At 47.4% G+C, this 27,420-nt stretch overlaps 1 protein-coding gene, 1 non-coding gene and 1 pseudogene across 5 annotated transcripts; 1 reads left to right on the forward strand and 2 right to left on the reverse strand.

The window, feature by feature from the left end:
• The first annotated feature begins 5,805 nt into the window (after positions 1-5,805).
• Positions 5,806-14,137, forward strand: WDR13 (WD repeat domain 13). 4 transcript variants are annotated; one of them, XM_004464971.4, is made up of 10 exons: positions 5,806-5,963; positions 6,348-6,434; positions 7,143-7,383; positions 8,042-8,151; positions 8,279-8,409; positions 9,015-9,322; positions 10,225-10,405; positions 10,507-10,648; positions 11,962-12,080; positions 13,867-14,137. In XM_004464971.4, the coding sequence occupies exons 2-10, from the start codon at positions 6,394-6,396 to the stop codon at positions 14,049-14,051; spliced, it is 1,458 nt and encodes a 485-aa protein (XP_004465028.1). In that variant the 5' UTR covers positions 5,806-5,963; positions 6,348-6,393; the 3' UTR covers positions 14,052-14,137. The 4 variants fall into 4 exon arrangements, with proteins under 4 accessions (XP_004465028.1, XP_058148355.1, XP_058148356.1 ...); XM_058292372.2 differs by having other exon boundaries at positions 5,868-5,906; XM_058292373.2 differs by lacking the exon at positions 5,806-5,963 and adding an exon at positions 6,066-6,202.
• Positions 14,138-19,159: 5,022 nt separating this feature from the next.
• Positions 19,160-20,008, reverse strand: LOC101417477 (transcription factor E2F6 pseudogene; annotated as a pseudogene).
• A 7,126-nt stretch (positions 20,009-27,134) lies between these two features.
• Positions 27,135-27,241, reverse strand: LOC111765711 (U6 spliceosomal RNA). The gene has a single exon (XR_002797982.1). It is a non-coding gene; the product is annotated as a U6 spliceosomal RNA (small nuclear RNA).
• Between the last annotated feature and the right edge of the window lie 179 nt (positions 27,242-27,420).

The raw sequence follows: 27,420 nt of genomic DNA on the forward strand, positions 1-27,420 counted from the left end.
AATGGCTTGTTAAATCTGCCATATAATCCGAGGGACACAGCAACGGGTTTGGTGAGCTTTATCCCAGGAAAGCCAGAATGGCTTATTACTTGAATAAAAATGAAAAGTATTTCAGTATAAGCAGGGGAAAAAAGGCAGAATCAAGGGCTGGGCTCATGTAGACTACAGTCGCCAATCACTGCAATATATCAAGCCCAGGGGCCAGTCTTTTCCCAGACCCGGTCATCCGGCCCAGTATCGCTCATGGAGTAAGTTGAGTTGCCATCATCAGACTAGCGTGCCCCCCAGTCCTAGACCTGTGAGGTGATTTCTTTCCTTCTCTGACTGGCCGGCTTCACTGGCTGCCTTATCCTCAGCTCAAATTTATTTCTCATTCACTACCCCCACCCCCACTCCATAGCACTAACCAAACTACTAGTTGTTTATACCCAGAACCAATTTCTTAAATTATTTTATGTATCTTTCCGACTAGAATTTCAGCTCCATGGAAGTGGGGATGGCTTCTTGGTACCGGACTCATTCAGTGTTTGTTGGAAGGCTGGCTGGCTACTTTAGCTTGTTTTTCCCAACCCCAGGAATCTTGTTTCTGATTCAGGCCATGGACACTTAACCACCATTACAAATTATCGCCAGGAGAGGATGTGGCTCAAACAATTGAGTGCCTGCTTCCCACATCGGAGGTCCCGGGTTCGATTTCCAGTGCCTCCTAAAAGCAAAAGCCACCAACAAGCAAACAAATGAAACACCTAACTCAGGGGAACTGATGTGGGTCAGTGGTTGAGCACCAGCTTCCAACGTGAGTGGTCCCAGGTTCAATCTCTGGCCCTGGTATCTCAAAAAAAAAAGTTATCACCACCGGGCACTGGGAGAACCCTGGCCTCAGTCCAATGTTGTGACTTCAGGTCCCAATCCCCAAATAGGTGAAGAATAGGTGTAGGACAATTGTCCCACTTAAGAGCAAGGCCTTCACTCCAGTTTCACCTCAGCTTCCTGTCCTCCCATTCTACCATCTGGCCTGGATTCTCAGCACACACACCCCTTACCCCAATCCACCCAAGTTTCTCCTCAAATCATGCTCCTTTTTTTTTTTTTTCTTTTTAATCCCTGAGGGTGGGAGCACAACTTCAGGTTTCATTTCGGTCCCTGTCAGCAATGAATTGAGGATACGGCCAGCGTGATCCAGTGCTCTCCCTTGCATTTCTAAACTCTGGACAACCAACAGACAGGGAGGAGGGGGTGGTTGTGTGTGTGTGAAGGAGAAGTCCAGAAAAGACACGACCCCACCAGTTTTTTTTGTTTTGTTTTATTTATTTATTTAATTTCCCCCCCTCCCCTGGTTGTCTGTTCTTGGTGTCTATTTGCTGCGTCTTGTTTCTTTGTCCGCTTCTGTTGTCGTCAGCGGCACGGGAAGTGTGGGCGGCGCCATTCCTCGGCAGGCTGCTCTTTCTTTTCACGCTGGGTGGCTCTCCTCACGGGCGCACTCCTTGCGCGTGGGGCTCCCCCACGCGGGGGACACCCCTGCGTGGCATGGCACTCCTTGCGCGCATCAGCACTGCGCATGGCCAGCTCCACACGGAGTCAAGGAGGCCCGGGGTTTGAACCGTGGACCTCCCATATGGTAGACGGACGCCCTAACCACTGGGCCAAAGTCCGTTTCCCGACCCCACCAGTTTTGAGAAACATTTTGATGAGGCATTAACTTCCAACAGCTCTTGCTTGCTTGTCTTTTTTGTCCTCGTCTGCCTGTTTGTTCATTTGGCTGGGACCCTCACCCATCACTCTGACAGTAAGATAGCCCCAGATCCCATTAGAGTGAGTATGATTTGTGGTCTCCCGTGGACTTGAGCTTTTCTAGATGTCACCATTGTAACCAAGGTCATTTGCAACCTGCAGGAGATGCTTCGGGGGCTTCCCCCAGACCTAGGCCTTCTTTACCCACTCACCCCCCCCCCCGCCCCCACCGCACACTGCCATCCCTGCAGGTAAATGCCACTTCTTTCTCACCAAGTTCCTGACAAACTGAAAGTGCCTTCTGTCCTCTTGACCTTGTTCAAAACTCATTTTCAATGCAATGAGAGTTGTGCCTTTTTTTTAAATTGAAAAATGCAGAGCACATGACACATGCAAGGGATGTCCATGGTCATTTGAATTGATATTCCCATACCTCCAGAACTATCTCTGGCAGTGGATCTGTGGTTGGGAAAAGTTTTTTTACATTTTTTTTTTTCTGGGGGGAAAAGTTTTTGAAACAACCAATAATAGTTGGCATTTAGTGGTTATTTCCTCTGTTCCAGAAGCTAGTTGAGGTTTATGAGTATTAATTCAATGCTCATAATAACCCTATGAGGGAAACGGATTTGGCCCAACTGGTAGATCGTCCGCCTACCACATGGGAGGTCCAAGGTTCAAACCCAGGATCTCCCGACCCGTGTGGAGCTGGCCCATGCGCAGTGCTGATGCACGCAAGGAGTGCCCTGCCACGCAGGGGTGTCCCCCGCGTAGGGGAGCCCCACGTGCAAGGAGTGCGCCCCGTAAGGAGAGCCGCCCAGCGTGAAAGAAAGTGCAGCCTGCCCAGGAATGGCACCACACACACACAGAGCTGACACAGCAAGATGATGCAACAAAAAGAGACTCAGACTCTGGACTGATAATATGACACCCAGGCCCAGAGCCTCAACAGACTTCAGCTCCTACACTTTGATTTATTGGACTTACTCCACTCAGCTAACATGGAGTTGAAGAAGGTCAACCACCACAACATGGAGCCTAGAGTGTCTACAACTGGAAGCGGGAGGAGTGCATCCAGTACCCGTATGGAATCTAAGCCCTTACTTGACATAGATGCGCAATGGACACAACCAATCCAATGTCCACAGAGAAAATGTGGAATGGGTGTGGGAACGGTAGCCATGGTGGCTGCTGGGTGTGGGGAACGGGAGGAAGAGATGAGATGTGGAGGCGTTTTCGGGACGTGGAGTTGTCCTGGATAGTGCTTCACGGACAATTACGGGACATTATAGATCCCCCCAGGGCCCACTGGATGGAACGTGAGAGTCTGGGCTATGATGTGGACCATTGACTATGGGGTGCAGTGATGCTCAGAGATGAACTTACCAGGTGCAATGGATGTGTCATGATGATGGGAGAGAGTGTTGCTGTGGGGGGAGTGGGGGGCGGGGGCGGTGGGGTTGAATGGGACCTCATATTTTTCATAATGTAATTAAAAAATAAATAAATAAATAAAAGATTAAAAAAAAAAAAAAGAGACTCAGATATCCGGTGCCACTGACAAGAATATAAGCGGACACAGAAGAACACACAGCGAATAGACACAGAGAGCAGACAACTGGGATGGGGAAGGGGAGAGATAAATAAAAAATAAATTTTTAAAATAAATAACCCTATGAGACAGTTTTTTTCTTATGAGGAGACTTGAGTTACAGAGGGGTTAAGTGACTTGCTCAAGGCCACATAGGCTCGTAGTTGGCAGAGCCTTTATCAGCTGCCAAGTTATACTGCCTTTTTAAAGAGGTTTTTTTTTTATTATTATTATTATGAAAAGATTCTGTTGAAGTGTCTCATCTGGTCACAAATAGGAGGTCAGTTCAATAAAATGTGGCCCCGGATTCCCTGGGCTTCAGATTCCCTCATCTGTAAAATGGGAATAGTAATTAGCATCCACAACATTAAGTTGTTAGGATTAAATGGATTAATATAAATAAATCACCATGAACAGTGACCAGCACATTGTCCATGTTCTAGTTTTTTTTTTTTAAGATTAATTTAATCCCGCCCCCCGCCCCCACCGTTGTCTGCTCTCTGTGTCCATTTGCTGTATGTTCATCTGTGTCCACTTACATTCTCATGGCACTGGGAATCTGTGTCTTTTTTTAAATTTCTCTCCCCTTCCCCCCTCCCCCCGCCCCCCCAGTTGTCTGCTCTCTCTGTCCATTCACTGTGTGTTCCTCTGTGTCCACTTGGATTCTTGTCAGCGGTACCCGGAATCCGTGTCTCATCTTGCTGCGTCATCTTGCTGTGTCAGTTCTCTGTGTGTACGGCGCCATTCCTGGCCAGGCTATGCTTTATTCACGCTGGGCGGCTCTCACGAGGCACACTCCTTTGGCGTGGGGCTCCCCTACACGGGGGACACCCCTGTGGCACGGCCCTCCTTGCACGCATCAGCACTGTGTGTGGGCCAGCTCATCACATGGGTCAGGAGGCCCTGGGTTTGAACCCTGGACCTCCCATGTGGTAGGGAGATGCCCTGTCCGTTGGGCCAGATCTGCTTCCCTGTGTGTCTCGTTTTGTTGCATCATCTTGATGTGTCAGCTCTCTGTGTGGTGCCACTCCTGGGCGGGCTGCACTTTCTTTTTTCTCGTGCGAAGCACCTCAAAGTGGGGCGCACTCCTTGCACCTGGGGCTCTCCTACGCGGGGACACCCCTGCGTGGCACAAGCACTCCTTGCGTGCATCAACAGTGTGCGTGGGCCAGCTCACCACATGAGCCAGGAGGCACTGGGTTCGAACTCTGGACCTCCCATATGTAGGCAGACGCTCTATCAGTTGAGCCACGTCCGCTTCCCAGTGGCTCTTGTTAAGGCTACAAGTTTGTGCAGGGAAAGACAGCTCATTTTTTAGCAAGCATGTGATAAAAGGATTTAACATGGGAAGATGGTGATAGCTTAGGTACATGAACAAGGGAGGTACAGAGTCAATACGTGCAGTGTGATCTATTTTTGTTAGAATGCAAAAGAGGGGAATACATTTTTGGATGTGTCTCCTAGTTGCAAGTGGTTGTAAAACAGTGTTCAGGGGAGTGGGTGTAGCTCAGTGGCTGAGCATCTGCTTCCCATATATGAGGTCCTGGGTTCAATATCTGGTACTTCCTGAAAATAAATAAATAAAAAATAAAAAGACAGTGTGATGGTTTGTGTCATCTATCACACACACAAAAAATCTCCAAAAAACAGTGTTCACATTTGTTCTTTAAGTGGGAAAAAAAAAATTGTGTCAGTTGATGTTAAGATCCAATAGGAAGCTACTAAACCTTTGTATTTCAATTTTGTCAGTTTTGTTTATCCTGATGACACTAAAATGAATGGTTGGAGATGCACTTTCTTGTTGGAGTAGATATATAAGATGACTGTAATAGCCTCCTTGGGTCCAAAACTCCAAAGCCTGTTTTGCCTAATAATGTCTTCTGCCTTTAGAGGCCTAGCTTACCCAGAGCATCCAAGCCTTCCCCTATCCCACCCTCAGTCACACACACACACACAGAATGGACTCTTCTCATCCAAGGAGTGTCCGGAAGCCCATCAGTCACTCTAAGAACTGGAGAACTTTCTAGGGACCTCTGCATGTGTGATTCCTCAAAGAGCGGGCCTGTCAGGCCATTTGAGCTAATTAAAAGGGGGAAAAAAGAGATTAAGGTTTTAAAAAAAATTAACCTTAGACATCAGGCGCTTAATGAATAAGGAATGGCAGAGCTAGGGAAATGCACTTCAAAATTCTGTATTTTTTATTCTATGCTTCATATCTCTCTTGGCAAACATTGTGCTGCTAAAAGGCGGCGGATGCTCTTTCAAAAGTCGTTTTTCCTTTTTTATTTGATATTTTCTATCCTATTTCGAGTGAGTGCTTCGGAGACTCGCCCCTATCCCTATGGTCCTTGGACAATATTATCCCTTGTGAATACAAAAAGTGCCATTAAGGCTTAAAGGTGGAATTTAAGGGGCGGAGCATCTATCCACCTGCCAGAAGCTACTGGCCCTTAGTGCGCCTGCGTAACTCTCCCACACCCTAGGGAGCGACCCAATCGATTCGCTCTGCGCTGCGCGGTCCTTCCTGGCAGCGGGTGGCCATCTTGCCTGGAGCCTGAGAGAGCGAGAAGAGAAACCGAAGGAAAGGGTGACACTGGTCTCAGGGCCGCCCCGGGGGCCTCAAGAGCCGGAGGCAGCTCCGGAGGTGGTCTCCGGTCCCGGGCGGTGCTCTTTGGAGTCGCGAAGGGAAGACGGGGGGGTGGGGGAAGGGGGGGGGACAGCATGGGCAAGATGCGTGGGGAGTGCCATTAAGGATTGCTCCGAGGGGGAGGGGCGTCGCTATAGCGACCGGGTAGGGGCGGGGAGAGACCGTGCTCTCAGCTATGAGTCATCAGGGCGCTGCCTGGAAAGGCTGGGCGGGGGTGATGGCCGTGGTCACGCCAGGTGCGCTTGAGGTGGGTGGGGTTTCGCGACGTCCCTGCGTGGTGGGACTCGGTGTCTATGGCAACAGTAGCTTAGCGGAAGGGGCGTGGCTAGAGCCTTTCCATAAGGATTTGGGAAGCTGATGTTCGGGGCCCTTGTCCCGCAGGCTCCCGCGGGCGGACGCGCCGGTGGAGGTGTCCGGAGGCCGGGGAATGGCCGCGGTGTGGCAGCAGGTCTTAGCAGTAGACGCGAGGTGAGGCCTGGGGTCGGAGCCCGTGGGAGCGGAAGTTACTGTAGTGCATGCGCAATGGCGATAAGTGAGGCTAGGAGAAAGTGCCTTGTGCTGCTGCCTGGGCTTGCCAAAGGTGAGCATGCGCAGTAGCGGGGTGTGGGTACCCCGCCTGCAGTGAGATGGCCAGGCCAGAGAGGGCCTTGAAAGCATGCTGGGGAAATGCAGTCAGATGTGGGCATGTGCAAAGAGGCTGCATTGCTAGCCCCTTTGGCGGGGGGAGGGATGGAGCTCCGGCTGGTGACATCCTGTCCTCTATTAATGCCCCCTAGACTTCTCTTACCTTTATCACTTCCCCAGTCTGATTGCATCAGTCTCCAGACTGATCCCATCACCACCCCACACTAACCCCCAGCATCACCATGTTAAGTTGACCCCTATTATAGCCTGTACTCAGTCACCCTACGCCAGCCCCAGCAAAGCAGCACACTGACTCCATTGTCCCCACATTAACCCCATCACCCCGCCAGGCCGACTCCCATGATTCCCGCAGACACCCTCATCATAACACCAGAAGGAACCCCCATCACTGCTCTAGCTTGATGCTGATTTCTCTCGCCATCCTGACCCCCCAGTCCCTTCTACCCACCTCATTCTCCTTCCCTGTCCCCTGAGCTGATTGCATCCCCTCTGTCCTGTGCCTGCCACCTGTCCTGCCTCCTGCCCTGGCAGGTACAACGCGTACCGCACGCCAACGTTTCCCCAGTTCCGGACACAGTACATCCGGCGGCGCAGCCAGCTGCTGCGGGAGAATGCCAAGGCTGGGCACCCCCCAGCCCTGCGTCGGCAGTACCTGAGGCTGCGTGGGCAGCTGTTGGGCCAGCGCTACGGGCCCCTCTCCGAACCAGGCAGTGCTCGCGCCTATAGCAACAGCATTGTACGCAGCAGCCGCACTACCCTCGACCGCATGGAGGTGAGCTCCTCGTCACACTACCTGCCTTCACGCATTCCCTCAGCAGACATCGGTCAAGCACCTGCGGTGTGCCACGCACTGTTCCAGGCTCGCACAGTCAGCAGAGGAAAGAAAGAGACAGTGTACAAGATAAATAAGGCAATAAACAGATAAGAAACAAGATAAACAGGCAATAAAGAAGACAAATAGGTCAATAAAAACATACAGTAAACCAGATAACCAAGTCCATAAATGCCATGCCTGGTAGTGAGAAGTGCTAAAATGGAAAAATAAAGCAGGTGGAGGGGATCAGAAAGGACTGGCCTGGGGGGGCAGACGGGAGCTGTCTTTGATGGCAATGATCAGGAAAGATGTCTCTGAGCAGGTGACAATTGAGCTGAGACCTGAATGAAGTGAGAGACCCAGCCAAGTAGTTTTCTGGGGGAAAGAGTGTTAGCTCTTTGTTCACAGACGCTTGTGAGTATCTGCTGAGTGGGGCCAGGGTGGTTGCAGGGGAATTAGTGAGGCCACCACAGTAACCCAAGTAAGCAGTCCTGATGGCAGCAGTGGACGTGGTGAGATCTATCTGGTCATGGGCATAATTTGAAGGCTTCAGACTTTACCAGGGCCTGGCAGGCTCTTTTCCAGATGCACCCACCCTCACCCTCTCTGTTTGCAGGACTTTGAGGATGATCCTCGGGCCCTGGGGGCCCGGGGGCACCGCCGTTCGGTCAGCCGCGGCTCCTACCAGCTGCAGGCTCAGATGAACCGCGCTGTCTATGAGGACAGGTATGCACCAGAGACAGCTGAGGGGCCAGGAGAGGAGGGCTTGTAGGGAGGGGAGGGGCCACAGTGGAAGGGTAGGCCAGACACTCATACCTACCTCCTGTTGCCCCCTACTCCTCTTGGGGCATAGGCCCCCTGGCAGCGTGGTACCTACATCGGTAGCAGAGGCAAGTCGGGCCATGGCTGGGGACACATCGCTGAGTGAGAACTATGCCTTTGCGGGCATGTACCACGTCTTTGACCAGCACGTAGATGAGGCAGGTAAGCCCATGGGTGGCTGGTCCCATTGCCAAACTTTTTCCCCAACTCCGACAGCCACCCATTGCACCCTTTTCTGGAAAGTAAAGCCTCTGGCATTCCTCAGAAGATGGAATTAAAAATCTATCAAGCTTTTTTGCAAACTGGAAACCCTCTGCAAAGATAGCTGCAGAATCTCGGGTACTTAGTATCCTGTGAAGGGCCTCAGAAGTTTAACAGAGCACTTTGCAAAAGGCTTCCTGGGTTTGTGAGTCATTTGGACGAGTTCAAAGCCTTTGCCAAAGATAAATCCCCTTGTAAGGGGCAGAGTGGGTTCCACAGTGTCAAGGCTTAGCAAATTGCCAAGACCTTTGTAAACTGTAAAGTGTGTGCTGAAGATGGAGGTGCTTTGACACATTGCAGATGACTTTGATCCATAAAGTACCTGCTAAGATATAGGGAGCCTTTGGTGGGTTGTCTGGGGTTACAGCTCCCTTTATCAGTCAAGGAAAGCCTTTCATGGGGCTTGGCAGTGGGTTCCAGCTCCCAGGACACATGCTAGAACCGTCTGAAAACTACAGCACCCAGTGAGTGTGCCACCCCCCACAATTGGCTCCTTGGCCTTGCAGTCCCAAGGGTGCGCTTCGCCAATGACGACCGGCACCGCCTGGCCTGCTGCTCACTCGATGGCAGCATCTCACTGTGCCAGCTGGTGCCTGCCCCACCCACTGTGCTCCGCGTGCTGCGGGGCCACACCCGCGGTGTCTCCGACTTTGCCTGGTCCCTCTCCAATGACATCCTTGTGTCCACCTCGCTCGACGCCACCATGCGTATCTGGGCGTCTGATGATGGCCGCTGCATCCGGGAGATCCCTGACCCTGATGGCGCTGAATTGCTCTGCTGTACCTTCCAGCCTGTCAACAACAACCTCACTGTGGTCAGACTCCATGGGGGACTGTTCACCAAGGGTGGGAATTCTGGGTTGAGAGGGTGGGGGCTTGGGCTGTCTGAGGGAATCGGAGAATAAAGGGTAGTTCCTGGGGACAGGATTATGGGTCCAAGATCCCCTTAATCCCATCAACAACTGTCCTGTGGTCAGACCCAAAGGGACAAGAGAAAAGGCGAGTGCAGTTAATTGGTCTGGGACGGCCCCACTGTGGAAGATTGCAGGGGGAACTGGTAATGGGTAGGGTTATGGGTCTGGGACCCCTTTGGTCCCATCAGCAGACGTTCTCCTGTCTTCTGGCTGCAGTGGGTGGGGAACAGGGTTATGCTTCTGAGACATCCAGTCTGTCAGTGGCAGCCCCATTGTGATCAGACTCCAAGGTGAGACTGGTGCCAAGGAAGGAAATGAAAAGACTGGCATGGGCCTTAAGGAGTAAAGACGGGAACCTAGTAAAGAGTGCAGTTATGGCCTGGGTCCCTTTTCATTCCATCAGCAGCCCCTCTACTGTGGTCAAGGTTCTAGGAAGGACAAGTCAGGGAGCAGGAGAAAGCTATCATCCTAGTTCTGGGATGGCGCCACAGTGTTCAGACTACAGGGGACAGTGGCCAAGGGACAGCATGGTGGGTCCGAGACCCCTTGAGCCCCACAAACAGCTGTCTTACTCTGATCAGATTGCAAGAGGGGCCAGCCAGGAGAAGGATTATAGGCAGGGGTTACCTTCTAGTCTACCTGCCACAACCCTGCTGTGACCAGACTCCAGTGGGGAACCAGTCAGGAACAGGATTACAGGCCATCAATCCCTTTAGTGCCATCAGCAGCAAGCCCCACTGTGGTCAGCTTCGAGGAGGGACTGGCCCAGAAGCCGCTTGAAGGTGTGTGGGTTCCACCCACAGGTGGGGAATGCCAAGCACAACGTGCATGTCATGAACATTTCCACGGGCAAGAAAGTAAAGGGTGGCTCCAGCAAGCTGACAGGCCGTGTCCTGGCTCTGTCCTTTGATGCCCCTGGCCGACTGCTCTGGGCGGGCGATGACCGTGGCAGCGTCTTCTCCTTCCTCTTCGACATGGCCACAGGTGAGCGGGCCATGGGGCCAGTGTCTGGTGGCTCCCTGTCCTGCCGTCCCGCTGCCCAGCCCTCACCCTGACCTCTGCCCCCACTCCCTTCGTCGCTGCAGGGAAGCTGACCAAAGCCAAGCGCCTGGTGGTGCACGAAGGCAGTCCTGTGACCAGCATCTCCGCCCGTTCCTGGGTCAGCCGTGAGGCCCGGGATCCCTCGCTGCTCATCAACGCCTGTCTCAACAAGCTGCTGCTCTACAGGTGAGTCTAGCCGGTCAGCGTTCCCTGGGGAGGGGGGCACCTCCTCCATCAGACAGCGGCAGACCTGCCTCCCTCATCAGACCAGAGCCGTGTAAGGGCTGGGAGCCCATCTCTTCCGTCAGTTTAGGTTCACTGTGGCAGTCCAGTGTCTTAATATATTAATAATAACGGTAGTAGCAGCAGCAGCAGCAGCAGCATTAGCTGTGGCCAGGCCTTGCTCTAAGCCTTTATAAGTATTTCCTCAAATAATTCTCACCCCAGCCCTGTGGGGTAGGTACTATTCCATTTTACTGAGGACCCCTTAGAGTAGAGACCCTGCCTTCTAATCAGACCAGAGTTCCTGGAGGACAGAGGCCTACTGTTTTGCCTCATTTTATTTTATTTTTAAAATTTTTTTTCTTTATTTTTAAATTGGGTTTACTCTTCCCACTTATATCTGTCATGTTACCCAAAGGCAGTTCTCAGCCTGGGCTGTGTATTGTAATGACCTGAGGAGCTTAAAAAAAAAATAATGTCCAGGTCCCAATTCCAGGGCAATGGTATCTGAAGCTTTTGGGGTGGGACTGGGCATCAGTAGATTTAGAAGTTCCCCAAGTGATCCTGATGTCCAGCCAGACCTGAAAACCACTGCCCAGCAGGATGCTTTTTATTTTCACATTTTATTTTTCTTTTCCTTTTAAGAAAAAAATGTTCAACATGCATGTATACTTTTCATTTTTAAATATACTCTTAATTATTTTGCCTATTTCCCCCATCCTCGCTCTTCTCTCCTCCTCCCTCCTGCCGCATCAGCCCTCTAAAGCCTGTTAACAGCTTCATCCGTATCTCTCTGTATTTTGTTCTCTAGCATATCCTGAGCATGCGCACACATCCACACATGTTTGAGGGCAGGGCACCATTTTACAGGCCTGGGCCCCTTCCACATCCTTTCTGCCATCTCACTTTTCTCATCCAGGTCACCTGCAGTAGCCTTTAGTTCATTCTGTTCAACAACTGTGGAGGATTTCATAACACACGTGCCCCACAACTTGTCCAGCCATTTCCTTTCTTCGTGCTTGCCTTTTAGAGACCCTTAGAAAGAAAAATGGTGAATTAAACTGCAGAGGCTCCCCACTTATATCAACAGAGATGTGTCACAAACTTAACCCATCAGCTCATATCTTCCACGTTGATGCTGTCATCTCAAAACTAGATCTCCTGGACCTGAAAAGAATGCAAGTTCAGGGGTGGGGACCCAGACTGGCCCCACCAGTTGTCCGCCCTCTGGGGCTGATGCGTCACCCTGACCGGCTTCTCTCCCACATTTCCCTCAGGGTAGTGGACAACGAGGGCACCCTGCAGCTGAAGAGAAGCTTCCCCATTGAGCAGAGCTCACACCCTGTGCGCAGCATCTTCTGCCCCCTCATGTCCTTCCGCCAGGGAGCCTGTGTGGGTAAGTCCCACGGGATCCGGGTGTCTGGGTGGTTGGCAAAGGGCAGGGACCAGGACTGGTGCTGATCTGGCACTCGGATGACCTGACTTCCTGGGCCTCACCATCTCTCACACCCTAGTAACCTATGCCAGATCTCACAACTCTAAACAGCTCAGAGAACTCACCCTTTTTTTTTTTTCAAATCAATTTTATTGATATATATTAATAAAGCATACAGTTCATCCAAAGTGTACAATCAGTGGTACAGAGTTGTGCATTCATCACTTCAATCATGATTAAAGCATTTTTATTATTTCAATAATAATAAACAAAAAAAAACAGACAAACAAGAAAATTCCTCACCTTTCAATCGCTCTGTGCTTCCCCTGCTGTATTTAGCTGCTTTTTTTTGCTATTGCACAATTATTTATTTATTAAACAGTTTTATTGAGATATATTCACATACCATATAATCTATCCAAAGTGTATAATCAGTGGTTTTTAGTGTTATCACAATGTTGTGCATTCATCACCACAAGAAATTTTAGAACAATTTCATTACTCCAAAAAGAAAAACGCCACACCCCTTAGCAGTCCTTCCCCACTAATCTAATTTTGTCTTTATAAATTGTTTTATATTTACCTTTTTTTTCTTATCCCCCCCCATTCTCCCCCATTGTCTGCTCTCTGTGTCCATTCGCTGTGTGTTCTTCTGTGTCTGCTTGTATTCTCATTAGGTGGCTCTGGGAACCCATCCTGGGACCTTCTGCAGTGGGAGAGAGGTGATCATTCTTTTGCTCCACCTCAGCTCCCTAGTTTGCTGTGCCTCATATTGTCTCTTTTCTCTGTCTCTTTTTTGTTGTGTCATCTTGCTGCGTCAGCTTGCCATGTGGGCGGCACCACTCCTGGTTGGTCTGCTCTCCTATAGGGGCTGCACTCCTTGCGTGGGAGGAACCCCTGTGCGGGATACACTCCTTGCATGCAGCAGCACTCCACGTAGGTCAGCTTGCCACACGGGCCAGGAGGCCCTGGCTATCGAACCCTGGACCTCCTATAATGTAGGCGGAAGCTCTATCTGTTGAGCTATATCTGCTTCCCATTATATTTACATTTTATATAAATGGAATCATATATTTTGTGTCTGGTTTCTTTCACTTAGCCAAGTGAGGTTTTTTTGGTCTGATATTAACATTCATTTGTTCAGCCTCAAAGAAAAATGGTCTTAAAGATGGACATTGTAAATCCTCACAGGGCCTACATGATGGAATAGAGGAGAGTATGGGCCATGATGTGAACCAATGTATATGAGGTGCAGAGGTGCCCAAAGATGTACTTACCAAATCCAATGGATGTGTCATGATGATGGGAACGAGTGTTGTTGGGGGGGGGGGGAGAGGGGGGGTGGGGGGGTGGGGTTGAATGGGACCTCACATATATATTTTTAATGTAATATTATTACAAAGTCAATAAAAAATAAAAAAATTAAAAAAAAAAAAAAAAAAAAAAAGATGTAATTTTACCCAAATTCATATTTCACATGCAGAGAACTCACACTTTGAACACAGATCCCAGTCAGCTCAGAAATTCTACAGACTGTGACACTGATCCCCAAGGAGCTCAGAGACCTCATACTTTGGACACAGAACTCAAACAGCTAGGGTCCCCTCCCATTTAGGGAGACAGACCCCCCCCCACACACACACGCTCTAGACCTCACAGCTTGGGCCTAAACCCCTCAACACCTCAGAGACTTCACCCTGAGGGCGCCTTGGGGCCCTCTGATGTCTTCTCCCTCCCACCTGCACAGTGACGGGCAGCGAGGACATGTGTGTGCACTTCTTTGACGTGGAGCGGGCGGCGAAGGCTGCTGTCAACAAGCTGCAGGGCCACAGTGCTCCCGTGCTTGACGTCAGCTTCAACTGCGACGAGAGCCTGCTAGCTTCCAGTGATGCCAGCGGCATGGTCATCGTCTGGAGGCGTGAGCAGAAGTAGGGTCCTCTCGGTCCTACCACCATCTACTTTCCCACCCCCCTTTCACCTTGTGTCTGTAAATAAAATTTCTGTGATTGTGCTGATAACTGGCTTCCAGGTCTGCTGGTAGGAAACGGGGGAGGCGGAAGCTTTAGGACCCAAAATGGAATGGGGTTCAGTTACTCATTCATTTATTTGCTCACTCATTCAACAAGCATGTACTGAATGTCCACTGTGTCATAGGCACAGCTTTAAGTGTTTTACTTAGTCACGCATTCAGCAAACATTATTTTATATACTATGTACCAGGAACTGTTTTTGGCACTGGGGATACAGCTGTGATCTGTGCAGACAGAAATCCCTTCCCTGCTGAGGCTTACATTCTAGTGGAGGCAGATGCAAGAGGGGGTGGGCATTCTAGACGGAGAGAAAAGCCGATTTAAAGGTGCTGAGGCTGGAATGTGCCAGGAGGAACATTGTATAGGCCAGCGTGCTGGGCTGGGGTGTGGTAGTAGATCAGGTCAGAGAGGCCAGATCATGTGGGGCTTCGTGAACCATGGTGAGGGCTTGGGCTTTTCCTCTGAGTGAGGAGTGAGTCACTGGAGGATTTTGAGTGGAGAGGCGTAATCTCACTTGGTTGTAACAGGACCTCTCTGGCTACTGTGAAGAGAACAGACTAGGGAGCGAGGATGAAAACAGTGCCGGTCAGAACCACGGCGACGTTCAGGCAAGCACTGATGGGGACTTGCACTGGGGAGGGTGGCAAGTGAAGGAGTCGAGTTGGGGAATGTTGGGTGACACCACATAACATTAGGCTGCAGGGCTCTACTGGTTTCTCAGGGTGCCTCCCACAGCCTCTGCCTGGGCCCCACATCTGCCTGTGCATCGGGTTTCCCACAAGTAGCAAGTGTTGAGTACTTTGAGCTCCAAGCAGGTGTAGGAACAACCATCGGCCCGAAGGCTGAGCCACCTTAGGCAACATGAGATGATTCATACCGGTATGAAATGCTGTATTTGTAGTGTTTACAGTAAAACGTTCAGCCATAACACATAGCTAACAACTTTGAGAACTACTAGGGAAAGACCATATAAATGTAAGGAATGTGGGAAAGCCTTTAGCCAGAGAATACATCTTTCTATCCATCTGAGAGTCCACACTGGAATGAAACCTTAGAAATGCAGTCATTGTGGGAAAACCTTTAGACAGTTCATCCTTTGCTTAAACATTAGAGGATTCATACTGGAGAAAAACCTTAGGATTATAATGAATGTGGAGAAGCCTTCAGCTGTAGTTCATCACTTAGTAGACATTGCAAAACACATTTAAGAGACCTTCAGCAGTGATAGGTGAAAATGTATTCAACATCAAAAAATCCCCACTGGAGCAAAAACTGCTTTATCATTGGTTCCATGACTTGGATTTCAAGAACCAGTATTATTTTTTTTAAAGGTGGTTTGACACAATGTTGCCAATTTAATTTTTTGTATAAGGAAACTGCCACCTATTACCAGCATCGTTTCGGAAAAGAAAGGACATTATAATATTTTATGTAGGAAAGATATAATCAGTTTTCAGAGCAACTCTTTACATAGAATTAGATCAGCTTTATAAAAAAAACAAGATAAGGAAGTGGATGTGGCTCAACTGATAGAGCATCTGCCTACCGTATAGGAGGTCCAGGGTTTGATATCCAGGGCCTACTGGCCCAGTGGTGAGCTGGCCCACACACAGGGCTGCTGTGTGCAAGGAGTGCCATGCCATGCAGGGGTGCCCCCCCCCCCGCATAGAGGTACCCCACGCAGGAGTGTGCCCCACAAGGAGAGCCACCCCGCGTGAAAAGTGCAGCCTTCCCAGGAGTGGCACCGCACACATGGAGAGCTGACACAGCAAGATGATGCAACAAAAAAGACACAGATTCCCAGTGCCGCCTAACAAGAATGCTGGCAGACACAGAAGAACACACAGCGAATGGACACAGAGAGCAGACAACTGGGGCGGGGGGAAGGGGGGAGAAATAAATAAAAACAAATCTTTAAAACAAAAAAAAAAACATAAAAAAAAGATAAGTAAACCCCCAGCCCACCCTGTCTCCTACCATGTCTGCCCCAAGGCCCAAATTCGAACCCTGAACAGCTCAGGGTCCAAAAAGTGATGCTCGCTATTTGAGAAGGGAGCATCAGTAAAGGCTTCCCTGAGTGAAGAGGGAGCATGGGACATAGACAGGGAGATAACCCAAATCCTTTATGAATGCTGTCCTGTGATTCCAAAACCAAGTTACCAGAAGCTTGGCTCTCACTCCCTCTGCTCTCTTCCCTCCAGTTCCATATGCTGCCACACGCAGACGCATCAGTGGAAACTGTGGATAGTATCTTGAGACCTTCAGGGTCAATCCACAGAGTCACAGACACCCTAACCTGGTCCAGCACCGTTGGGTTGCTGAACTAACAGTAGCAGCATTGTTGGAGGAGAAATACAGTCTCCTGTTTGACTCACTTTATTCGACAGTTTGGATACTTGCAGCCACAGCATTTCCTAACTGGTACTTTTTTTTGTCTCTTTATTTTTTTAATATTACATTAAAAAAATATGAGGTCCCCATATACCCCCCACCCCCCTCCTAACTGGTACTTCTGACAGCCCTTAAGGTAAATGGTGATGGAAAGTGGATGTGGCTCAAGCAATTGGGCTCCTGTCTACCATATGGGAGGCCCAGGGTTCAGTTCCCAGGGCCTTCTGGTGAAGGCAAGGTGGCCTGCCTGGTGAGCTGGCCCAAGCAGAGTGCTGGCCCACGCGTCAAGGTGGCCCGAGGAGAGAGCTGGTGCAGCAAGATGATGCAACACATAGAGACAATAAGAGACGCAGCAGACCGGGGAGCTGAGGTGGCACAAGAGATTGAACACCTCTCTCCCACTCCGGAAGGTCCCAGGATTGGTTCCTGGTGCCATCTAAAGGACAGACAAGCCGACGCAGAGAACACACAGCGAATGGACACAGAGAGCAGACAGCACAAAATGAGGGGGGGGGGGGGCTAAAGAAATCTTTTTTTTAAAAAAAAGGTAAATTGTGATGCGATAGGGATAACAGTGAGATGGATTGTTCATGTGGTCGAGATGATATACATTTACGTGTTGGAGGTGCCCAAGACCACCCGTTTCCATGATTTGCTAGGAGGATTCACAAGACCCAGCCTATAGTTAAATTCATGGTCATCATTTATTACCACAAAAGGATACAGAGGAAAATGAAGTAAAAGGACCTCATGGGGCAATGAGTGGGAAAAATCGGGAACAAACTTCCAAGGGGCCTCTTCCAGGAGAGTCACACAAGACATGCTGAATTGCCCCTAGCAAAGAGTTTTTTTTGACAATACGTGTGAAATGCTTACTATCAGGGAAGGCTGCATGAGCCCAGGAGTCCAAAGGTTTTGTCAGGGTTGGTCAAGTAGGTAGCCTAGACCTAGCATGTACTAACATTCCAGACTACCAAAGGGAAGCAAATGTTCAGCATAAATCACACTATTTGTTGGAACAGTTTAGGCACAGTGAACCACTCTTGTCAGTTAGTGAATGGTGGGAACCCTTCCAAAATCAAAGTTCCCACCCACCAGCCAAGGGCCAACCTTGCAAGTAGGCCTTTCCAAGGACAGCAGTTCAGGGCTTCTGTGTTCATTTTTTTCTGCACATTGTGCAACACCAAATAGCGGCTCAATTTCAACTAAAGTTGGTGGATGGGCAAGATAATTTTCGGCAACCTCTTTTCTTTAACACTTTCTTCTTTTCTTCACACCTTTCATGTTAACTATTGACTCTGGATTCAAAATGTGTGATAATTCTTGTGGGTGGGCAGGATTTTGCAGGTTTTCCTCCTTGTGAAATTTTTGAGGTGTCAGAGTTGACACTCTGCCTTAAATTTATCTTCATTAGGCTGTTTCTTGACTCCTGACCTAAGGGGAAATAGATAATGAACAAATAAGTAGTGAAGTAAAAATAATGTTATTGGTCAAACTTGGGCCTGTTGACTGGTCTGTTATCATTGTGCCTGGCTTGACATAAAATCTGGAGCTGGAAAAGAAACTATTTTTAAAAGTGAAAAAAAAAATCTGGAGCTCCATTAATGACTCCACTATCAATGCCACTCTAGTCGTGCCTCAAATCCAGGCCTTTACTAACTGTTCCGTGGTCAATTCCCTTTGTCTTAGTTTGAACTTCTACATTTAACTCCATCACCATCAAGAGCCTCTCTGGTCTGAGCTTGAAACTGGGACTTTGTTAATTTTACCTGATCAGCGTACCACCAGTCAGATCTCAAGCCAGGGCTTCTGCATATTCCACCAGCAATTCTCTCTCTCTCTAGCATCGGGAATCATATTAAAATAATTATATTCATGAGCTTTAAATGTGTAGCACATTTATGATACTTCTACATGTAGAAATTTGAAAAGTCTTCTCTAAGCCTCATTCAAAGATTCGAATAAGTCATAGACTTCACAGAAATTAAAGAATTTGTCAGTTACTTCCCATATATACACTGTTTTGGCTGTGCAATGGTGAAGTTTTGCTTAGACACTTTTCCTAAGAAATCTAAACATTATACAGATTCATTTAAAAAATCACATTCCGATGCGTTGCGTCCACCTATTCAATTTACAGCAGTTAAATGTAAACATGTCCCAGTGTAAGGTCATTTCTTTTTATATACTACACACAATCCTTGAAGAAAAAGGGGAGAGTCCATAAAGAACTGTCTGTTTCAGATCTGATCATCTATTTTAGTGATATTCTTTATAAAGAAGTTATGTCGGTAGGCAAGATGTCTGTTTCACTGACAAAAAGTAGCGACTAATGATAAAAAGAGTTGTTTTCGAATGCATAAACCACAATTACCCATGAATCTAAGCAGTGGACTGCTCCAAGATACTGGCGCTCTGCATGCCCCTGGCCTCGGCAGGACACGTGACTGACCCTAACGATGCTACTACCTGGGAACAAGACCGCGTCAGAGATGCTTGCTTGCTCTGAGAATCAAATTGGATGCATAATTCATCCCTTTGGATGTCACCCCCCCCACCAAAAAAAAAAAAAACAAACCCAAAACTTAATACGTGAATTCTCAAATACTACATAGGTAGTCAGTTGCTCACTTTACGTAGTTCTCCACGTTGCTGAGGAGGATTTTCTTGACCAGGGTGCTCTGGAGGCTTGCTTTCAGATGAAGAGGTTTCTACAGCTTCAGGTGTTTCGTTACTTGTATTACCTTCTTCCCCTTCACATAAATAAACATCAATAGGCCCTTCGGTGCTCCTTACATACACTGTTATAGACTCTTCTCTGGGAGGTGGCACTTCCAATCTGGATTCTGGTGGAGCTTTCACAACAAGAATCATCTGTTCTCGGAAGGACTGAATGCTACGAAAGTCTTGAAACGTCACATATGCTAGTCTTTCATTTTCTTTGTCTTCCGTTAGCCCAATCAGCTGATGAGCACAATCCTTCAGTAACTCATCCAAAGCATCTTCCATTGATGATAAGTCAGAAAGTTCCTCCCATAGCTTCTTCAGCTGGGGTATTGCTCCAGCATCGCTGAGATCATATCCTATCCACCGAATGTGGTTCTTGGATTTTTCAATCAGGTTGATTCCATCTAAGACGCTGGTGATGTCGTATATTCTTCGTTTTTGCACTCCCAGTTTTGCCGCAACCTTATGTAAGTCGAGTACACCATCAGGAGCGGATCTGAGAAGATCCAGAAATTTTCGCGTTAAATAAACCAGAGATACATCAAAACGAGACCTCTTCACCTTTAGAGTTTTCATCACGGGCACACATTGCACATTATTTTCTAAATTGCTCCTTGTTTCTGATGGCGGCAAGGCCACCTCCTTGACCCGGTCTGGGCAACCGCGACGCTCGGCCTCCTCCACCGGCTCCCCGGGCAGGCAGGCCTGCTGCCGACTCACGCCGCCGAGCCCGTCCGCCATGGCCCCTCGCACTCCCTCTTCGCTCAAGGCCGCACCAATGCCCGGGTGTCTGGGGACCTGGTCCACACTGGGTCCTGGGGCCTCGTGGAGACACTGCCCAGCAAGTAAACGAGCCACCTGCCTCACGATGCCAAACGGCGCGGCGGATAAGGAAAGGCGGCCCACGGCTTCTCAGACCCCTAGAGCCGGCGTCCTTCGCATGCGCAGAACCAGCAAGTCACTTCTCGCGTGACCTTGAACTTGGGCTTCTGTTTATTATCTTGCGATCAGTGCCCTTTTGCTCCATTTCAACCTCAAGGAGCCTCAGTCTGGGTCTTGAATCTGATCTTCTATGAATTATTTCATCATTAATTGCCCTTATGGTGTCAATTATGATCTGCCTTGTTATGCCCGCACGGTTCAAACTGTTCAGCCTTTCTACCATCACTGTCTCTGGTCTGACCTCAAATCTGGGCAGCTCTTAAAAAGTTTCCTCCACTAATGCCTGTCTAGTATGACCTCAAACCCTGGGCACTTTTAAAATATTTGGGGGGAAGGTTACAAATATTCCAACTTTCTTATAAATAAAATGTTTTTTTTTTACAGAAAAATGCCGAGTATTGCATTTCATTCACCACTCCGGAGAGAAAGACTATATAGACATTAAGGCAAACAGCTGAAGTGAAGGCACCTATAAAAGGGTCACAGTTGGGATTAAAAGGCAAAATTTCAGGGAAACGGACTTGGCCCAGTGGTTAGGGCATCCATCTACCACATGGGAGGCCCGCAGTTCAAACCCCGGGCCTCCTTGACCCGTGTGGAGCTGGCCCATGTGCAGTGCTGATGCGCGCAAGGAGTGCCCTGCCACACAGGGGTGTCCCCCGCGGAGGGGAGCCCCACGCGGAAGGAGTGCACCCGTAAGGAGAGCCGCCCAGCACGAAGGAGGGAGCAGCCTGCCGAGGAATGGCAGCCGCCCACACTTCCCGTGCCTCTGATGACAACAGAAGCGGACAAAGGAACAAGACGCAGCAAATAGACACAGAAAACAGACAACCGGGGGAGGGGAGGGGAATTAAATAAATAAAAAAATAAATCTTTAAAAAAAAAAAGGCAAAATTTCAAATCTCAGGCACTTTTAACGTGACAACCATCAGCATCCATCTGGTCTACCCTCAATCCACTGTTTTGTTTTTTTTAAGTTTTATTCTTTATTTCTCTCCCCTTCCCTGCCCCCCCGCCCCCACCCGTTGTCTGCTCTCTGTGTCCATTCGCTGTGTTTTCTTCTGTGTCTGCTTGTATTCTTGTCAGCGGCACCCAGAATCTGTGTCTCTTTTTTAATTTTTTTAAGATTTATTTATTTATTTATTTCTCTCCCCTCCCCCCCCCCACCCCAGTTGTCTGTTCTCTGTGTCTATTTGCTGCGTCTTCTTCTTTGTCCGCTTCTGTTGTCAGCGGCACGGGAATCTGTGTCTCTTTTCGTTGCGTCATCTTGCTGTGTCAGCTCTCTGTGTGTGCGGCACCATTCCTGGGCAGGCTGTGCTTTTTTTGTACTGGGCGGCTCTCCTTACGGGGCACACTCCTTGCGCATGGGGCTCCCCTACGCGGGGGACATCCCTGCGTGGCACGGCACTCCTTGTGTGCATCAGCACTGCGCGTGGGCCAGCTCCACACCGGCCAGGAGGCCCTGGGTTTGGACCCTGGACCTCCCATGTGATAGGTGGATGCTCTGTCCATTAAGCCAAATCTGCTTCCCTCAATCCACTGTTAATGGTTCCACCATCAAGACTCCTGGTTTTACTTTGAACTTGGATCCTATTTTTTTAAGATTTATTTTTTTAATGTATTCACCACCACCACCACCCCCATTGTTTGCAGTTGTTGTCTGCTCTCTGTGTCCATTTGCTGTGTGCTCTCTGTGTCTGCTCATCTTTTTTTTAGGAGGCATTGGAAATCAAACCTAGGACTTCCCATGTGAAAGAGAGACTCTCTGTCCCCTGAGCCACCTCAGCTCCCTGGTTTGTTGTGTCTCTCATTGTCTTTCCTCTTTGTGTCTCTTTTGTTGTGTCATCTTGTTGCATCAGCTCACCACACCTGCCTGTCGCGCCAGCTCGCCTTCTCCAGGAGGCACTGGGAACGGAACCCAGGACCTCCTATGTGGTAGGCGGAGGCCCAATCGCTTGAGCCACATCCACTTCCCTGAACTTGAGTCTTTGTAACTCATCCACCATCAGAGTCAGTGTCATCTAAACTCCAACCTAGGACTCTATTTTAAATTATGCCTTCAATAAGTCTTTGCTGGGCCCTTGACTACAGGCCTTGGTTAACTCATTATCAGTCTCTTTGAACTTGAGCCTCTCTTATTCCTCTATACATCTCCAGATTGATCTCAGTAAACTATGTCATTATCTCTGCTCCTATAATCTTACCTCGAACTCTGGCGTCTATTTACTATTTTTCTATAACTGCCCCTCTGGTCTGAGGGGAACCTAGGGCCCTTGGTAATACTTGCAGCATCAATTCCCGCAGGGCAGACCTCAGACCCATGCTCTTGCTAAATATTCCCCCACCCCTCTGTTCTGACCGTGAACCCGAGTTTCTGCAAACTGTTGCACTAGCAACACCCTTCTGGTCTCATTTGGAACTGAAATTCTGATATCTATTTTTTGGTCCAACCTTGAATCCCGACCTCTGGATAATATCCCACCACCACTGGTCCTCTGCTGGTGAATGTTGTGGACAATGAAGGAGGTTAATGGTGCAAATATAAGATTGTTCTTCCATGAACTAGAACAAATGTATGTCATTATTATACGGTGTTAATGATAAGGTGCTATATGGGAAAAATACATCTAATGCAAACTATGGACTATCTAAATGATCTTCCTTCAGTTGTAGCAAGGATGCAACCCCAGTGCTGGGTGTGGGTGTGGAGTCTTTCTTTTTGGAGCAATGAAACTGTTCTAAAATTGGGGAAAGAAACAGAACAATATATGTTTCCATTTATATGAAATGTGCAGAATAGACACATTTATAGGTACAGAAAGTAGATTATTGATTACCTAGAGCCTGAGGGTAGGGGTGGGGAGAATGAAAAATTACTGCTAATAGGTATGGGATTTCTTTGGAGGTGTTGAAAATGTTCTAGAATTGTTTGTGGTGATGGTAGCACAGGTCTGTGAATATACTAAAACCATTGCATTGTACACTTTATTTTTTTTAAATAACTAGTTTTGTGGGTTTTTAAAAAGATTTTATTTATTTATTTCCCCCCTTCTCCTCCCTCTCTCCCCGCCCTGCTGTTTTTGCTGTCTGTATCCATTTGCTATGTGATCTTCTGTATCTAATTCTCTTTTGGTCTTTTCTTCTCATTTTTTTTTTTCCTCCTCTAGGATTCACCGGGATTCCATCCTGGGGACCTCTGATGTGGAGAGAGCTTCCCTGTTAGCTGTGCCACCTCAATTCCTGGTTTCTGCTGTACTTCATCTTGACTCTCCCTTTCATCTCTCTTTTGTTGCATCATCATCTTTGCTGCGTGACTCACTTGCACAGGCACTGGCTCACTGCAGGGGCACTCGGCTCGCCACATGGGCATTCAGCTCACCATGAGGGCACTGGCTTGCCCCATGGGAACTGGCTCACTGCCTGGGCACTTGGCTCACCGCATGGGCACTGGCTCGCCGAGCAGGCGCGCTTTCTCTTCTTTTTTTTCACCAGGAGACCCCAGGGATCGAATTGGGTCCTCCCATATGATAGGCAGAAGCCCTATCACTTGAGCCCCATCCGCTTCCCACATTGTACACTTTAAATGAGTGAATTGTATGGGATGTGAATTATATCTCAATAAAGTAGTAATTTTTTAAAAAGTGGACAAAAGATTTGAACAACCACACACTTCATCAAAGAAGATATCTAGATGGCAGCTAAGCACATAAAAATATCCCCAACATCACTAGTCATTAGGGAAATGCAAATTTAAACCACAGTGAAATACCACTATATATGTCTTAGGATGGCTAAAATTATAAAAAGTGGCAATACCAAGTGTTTTAGTCTGCTAGGCTGCCAAAATGCGGATACCATAAAATGGGTTGGCTTTTACAACGGGAATTTATTAGCTTACAAGTTTACAATTTCCAGGCTGAAAAAAGTGTCCAAATCAAGGCAGCTTAAGGCAACGCTTTCTCCCAGAAGACCAGCTGCTGGCCATCCTGGACTCCTCTGTCATGTGGGTTTCGTTGCTTTAAGCTTCTGGCTTCTGTGGCTTTTGCTCTCTCTTGGTCTGAATTTCACTCTCTTCTACTGAGGAATGTGTAAACCAACTGTGGTACATCCAGACAATGGAATACTACTCAGGAATAAAAAGAAAGAATGGTTGATACAGTCAATAATCGGAAGAATCTCAATTGTATTATGCTAAGTTAAAAAAGCCAGACTCAAAAGGCTACAGACCGCCTGATTACATTTATGTGACATTCTTGCAAAGACCAAACTATCTGGACAGAAAACAGATGAGTAGTTGCCGGGACTAGAGGTTAGGGATTTACCACAACGAGGCATGGGGAAATTTGGAGGATGATGGAGTCATTTTACATCTTGTTTGTGGCAATGGCTACATAACTGGCTACATATGTTTGTTAAAACTTGCAGAACTGTCTGTAAAAAGGGTGAATTTTACTACATGAAAATTATACCTTAAATGGAGAAAAAATGCGTAATCGGGCATGGATGAGTGAATAATACTCATACACTAAAAAAAAAAGAAAAGAAAAGCCACCACAGCTAACTGAGGTTCTAGCTGGAATATCTAAGACTTTTTTCCTCCACCTGTCCTGGGCAATGCTCTAACTTTTCCTGACAGGGTTCATTTGGACAGGGGCAGCTCTCAACCTTCCAGTGTCCCTCGATCTTGCAACAGCGAGATTGATTATTCAAGTGCCAGGTACCATCCCTTTCCAATCCTCATTGCTAAATTTTTCTTAAAACAAACTTTAGACAATTTTAGTGCCTAGTTTAGAGTACCCTATTTTCCTAAAATGATCAAATTTCACAGAAAAAGGGACCCCTAGATAAAGCATCGACTTTATCAGGTCAGGGAAATGATCGTGCAGGGAGGAACCAAATCTACAGGGCGGCTTTGGGCTCAGAGGAGGCCCTGGTTTCAGTTCTGCTGCTGGGAACCAACCTGGCTTTGCCGGAAAAGCCTGACATTGAACACCTCAAAATAGTTTACATTCTATACAAAAAAAACACTAAAAAAAAAAAAAGAAAGAAAAAAATACAAGGAATGAAAAACAAACGTTTTCTTTAAAGTTTACATTCAAAAAATTCCAAACGGGATATTTATGTTCAATCCCACGACACATTAGGAAAAGGGACCCTAATGCTTCGCTAAATTTCCTAATAAATTTCATATAAAGCTTTGGAAAAAGCCAACTCTTAGGAGTCTCAGCAATGAAACTTACTAAATCGGATACCTCAAGAGAAAAAGCTGGCTCTCTTAATGGGGCAATTCGATCCTTGGGGTTTCTCTTTTCCAATAATAAATTTTATTATCCAATTGTTTTCTAGTTGCGTTTTATCAGGAGAACATCATCTTTCCTCATAAACTTAGGTTTCTCTTTTCATCTTTTTTGTGTGTCACTTTCCTTTTTGTCCTCAAAACAACAAATTTTATTTGGGTGGGTCTCAATTGCTAATATATTTAACTGTATAATAAAACTCGTTTATATAAAAGCTAGGGGGCAATTTATACATCTTGAAGAGAATTCTAAAAACAAGTGGCAGATTAAAAGAGACCTTCCCTTCTGCACATAATTTCTCTCCCCATGCTCTCCCTGGAGTACAGTGTCCCAGAGGTTTTCACTCCTTTCTTAAAGATCTTAAAGTATTTTAAATTAAAGACCTCACAACATTCTGTTTGAAAGTGAGATAAGTACCTATATTCACCGAGTCCAGTACTATTAGGAGTGGTACAGATAGGCGAGCACAAGAAGAGTTAGCATGAGAATATTGATGATTGCTGAAAACGTTCAGGTCCATTTTTTGTCATCAGTACATTTCCTCTTCTGGATTGAAATACTTAGGATGTCTATGACCAATGCTTATGATTTGCTCGGTAGTTTGGCAACTGTTTTCACAGGGTTGCCAACTTTGAGGTCGCTGCTGGGGACACCAAGAAATAAAAGTGGGACAAGTAGAAGTCACGAGCAATAGAACCTCTTTGTTGTTTTTTTTTAAGCAAATAAATTTTATTGATACATATTAATAAAACTTACAATCCATTCAAATATAACCTCTTTTAAATCATCTGTTTTGAATGAAGTATATGAAAATGGAAGATTACTCTGCTATATTTTAGGTTCCCGGAATATAAACCTGTTTGTTCTTTTTTTTTTTTTTTTTGTATTAAAAATTTATTATAGAGATTGTAGGTTACAGAAAAATCAGGCAGAAAATACCAAGTTCCCATATATCCCCTCACTGTTATTTTCCCTATTGATTTTTTGAGACTTTTTTTGTCTTTATTTTTTTAATGTTACATTCAGAAAATATGAGGTCCCCATATACCCCCAACCCCCTCACCCCACTCCTCCACCCATAACAACAATCTCCTCCATCATCATGAGACATTCATTGCACTTGGTGAATACATCTCTGAGCACCGCTGCACCTCATGGTCAGTGGTCCACACCATAGCCCACACTCTCCCACAGTCCACCCAGTGGGCGATGGGAGGACATACAATGTCTGGTAACTGTCCCCGCAGCACCACCCAGGACAACTCCAAGTCCTGAAAACGCCCCCACATCACATCTCTTCCTCCCACTCCCTACCCCCAGCAGCCACCATGGCCACTTTCTCCACACCAATGCCACATTTTCCTCGATTACTAATCACAATAGTTCATGAATAGAATATCAGTAAGTCCACTCTGATCCATACTCTATTCCTCCATCCTGTGGACCTTGGAATGGTTGTGTCCACTCCACATCTATGTCAAGAGGGGGCTTAGATTCCACATGGATGCTGGATGCACTCCTCCTGCTTTCAGTTGTAGACACTCTAGGCTCCATGGTGTGGTGGTTGACCTTCTTCAACTCCATGTTAGCTGAGTGGGGTAAGTCCAATAAACCAGAGGGTAGGAGTTAAAAATATGGAACACTTCACGAATTTGTGTGTCATCCTTGCGCAGGGGCCATGCTAATCTTCTCTGTATCATTCCAATTTTAGTATATGTGCTGCCGAAGTGAGCACTATTTTTCCTATTATTAACAGTTTCCATTCGTGTGATGTCTTCGTTACACTTGATGAGAGAATATTATTATAATTATACTATTAACGATAGTTCATAGTTTTTATTAGGATTTTGTGTCACATTTTTTAAAAAGATTTATTTATTTTTTTAAATCCCTCCCCCTCTCCCTGCCCGCGAG

Source organism: Dasypus novemcinctus, chromosome X (assembly GCF_030445035.2).
Source record: "Dasypus novemcinctus isolate mDasNov1 chromosome X, mDasNov1.1.hap2, whole genome shotgun sequence".
Classification (NCBI taxonomy): Eukaryota; Metazoa; Chordata; class Mammalia; order Cingulata; family Dasypodidae; genus Dasypus; species Dasypus novemcinctus.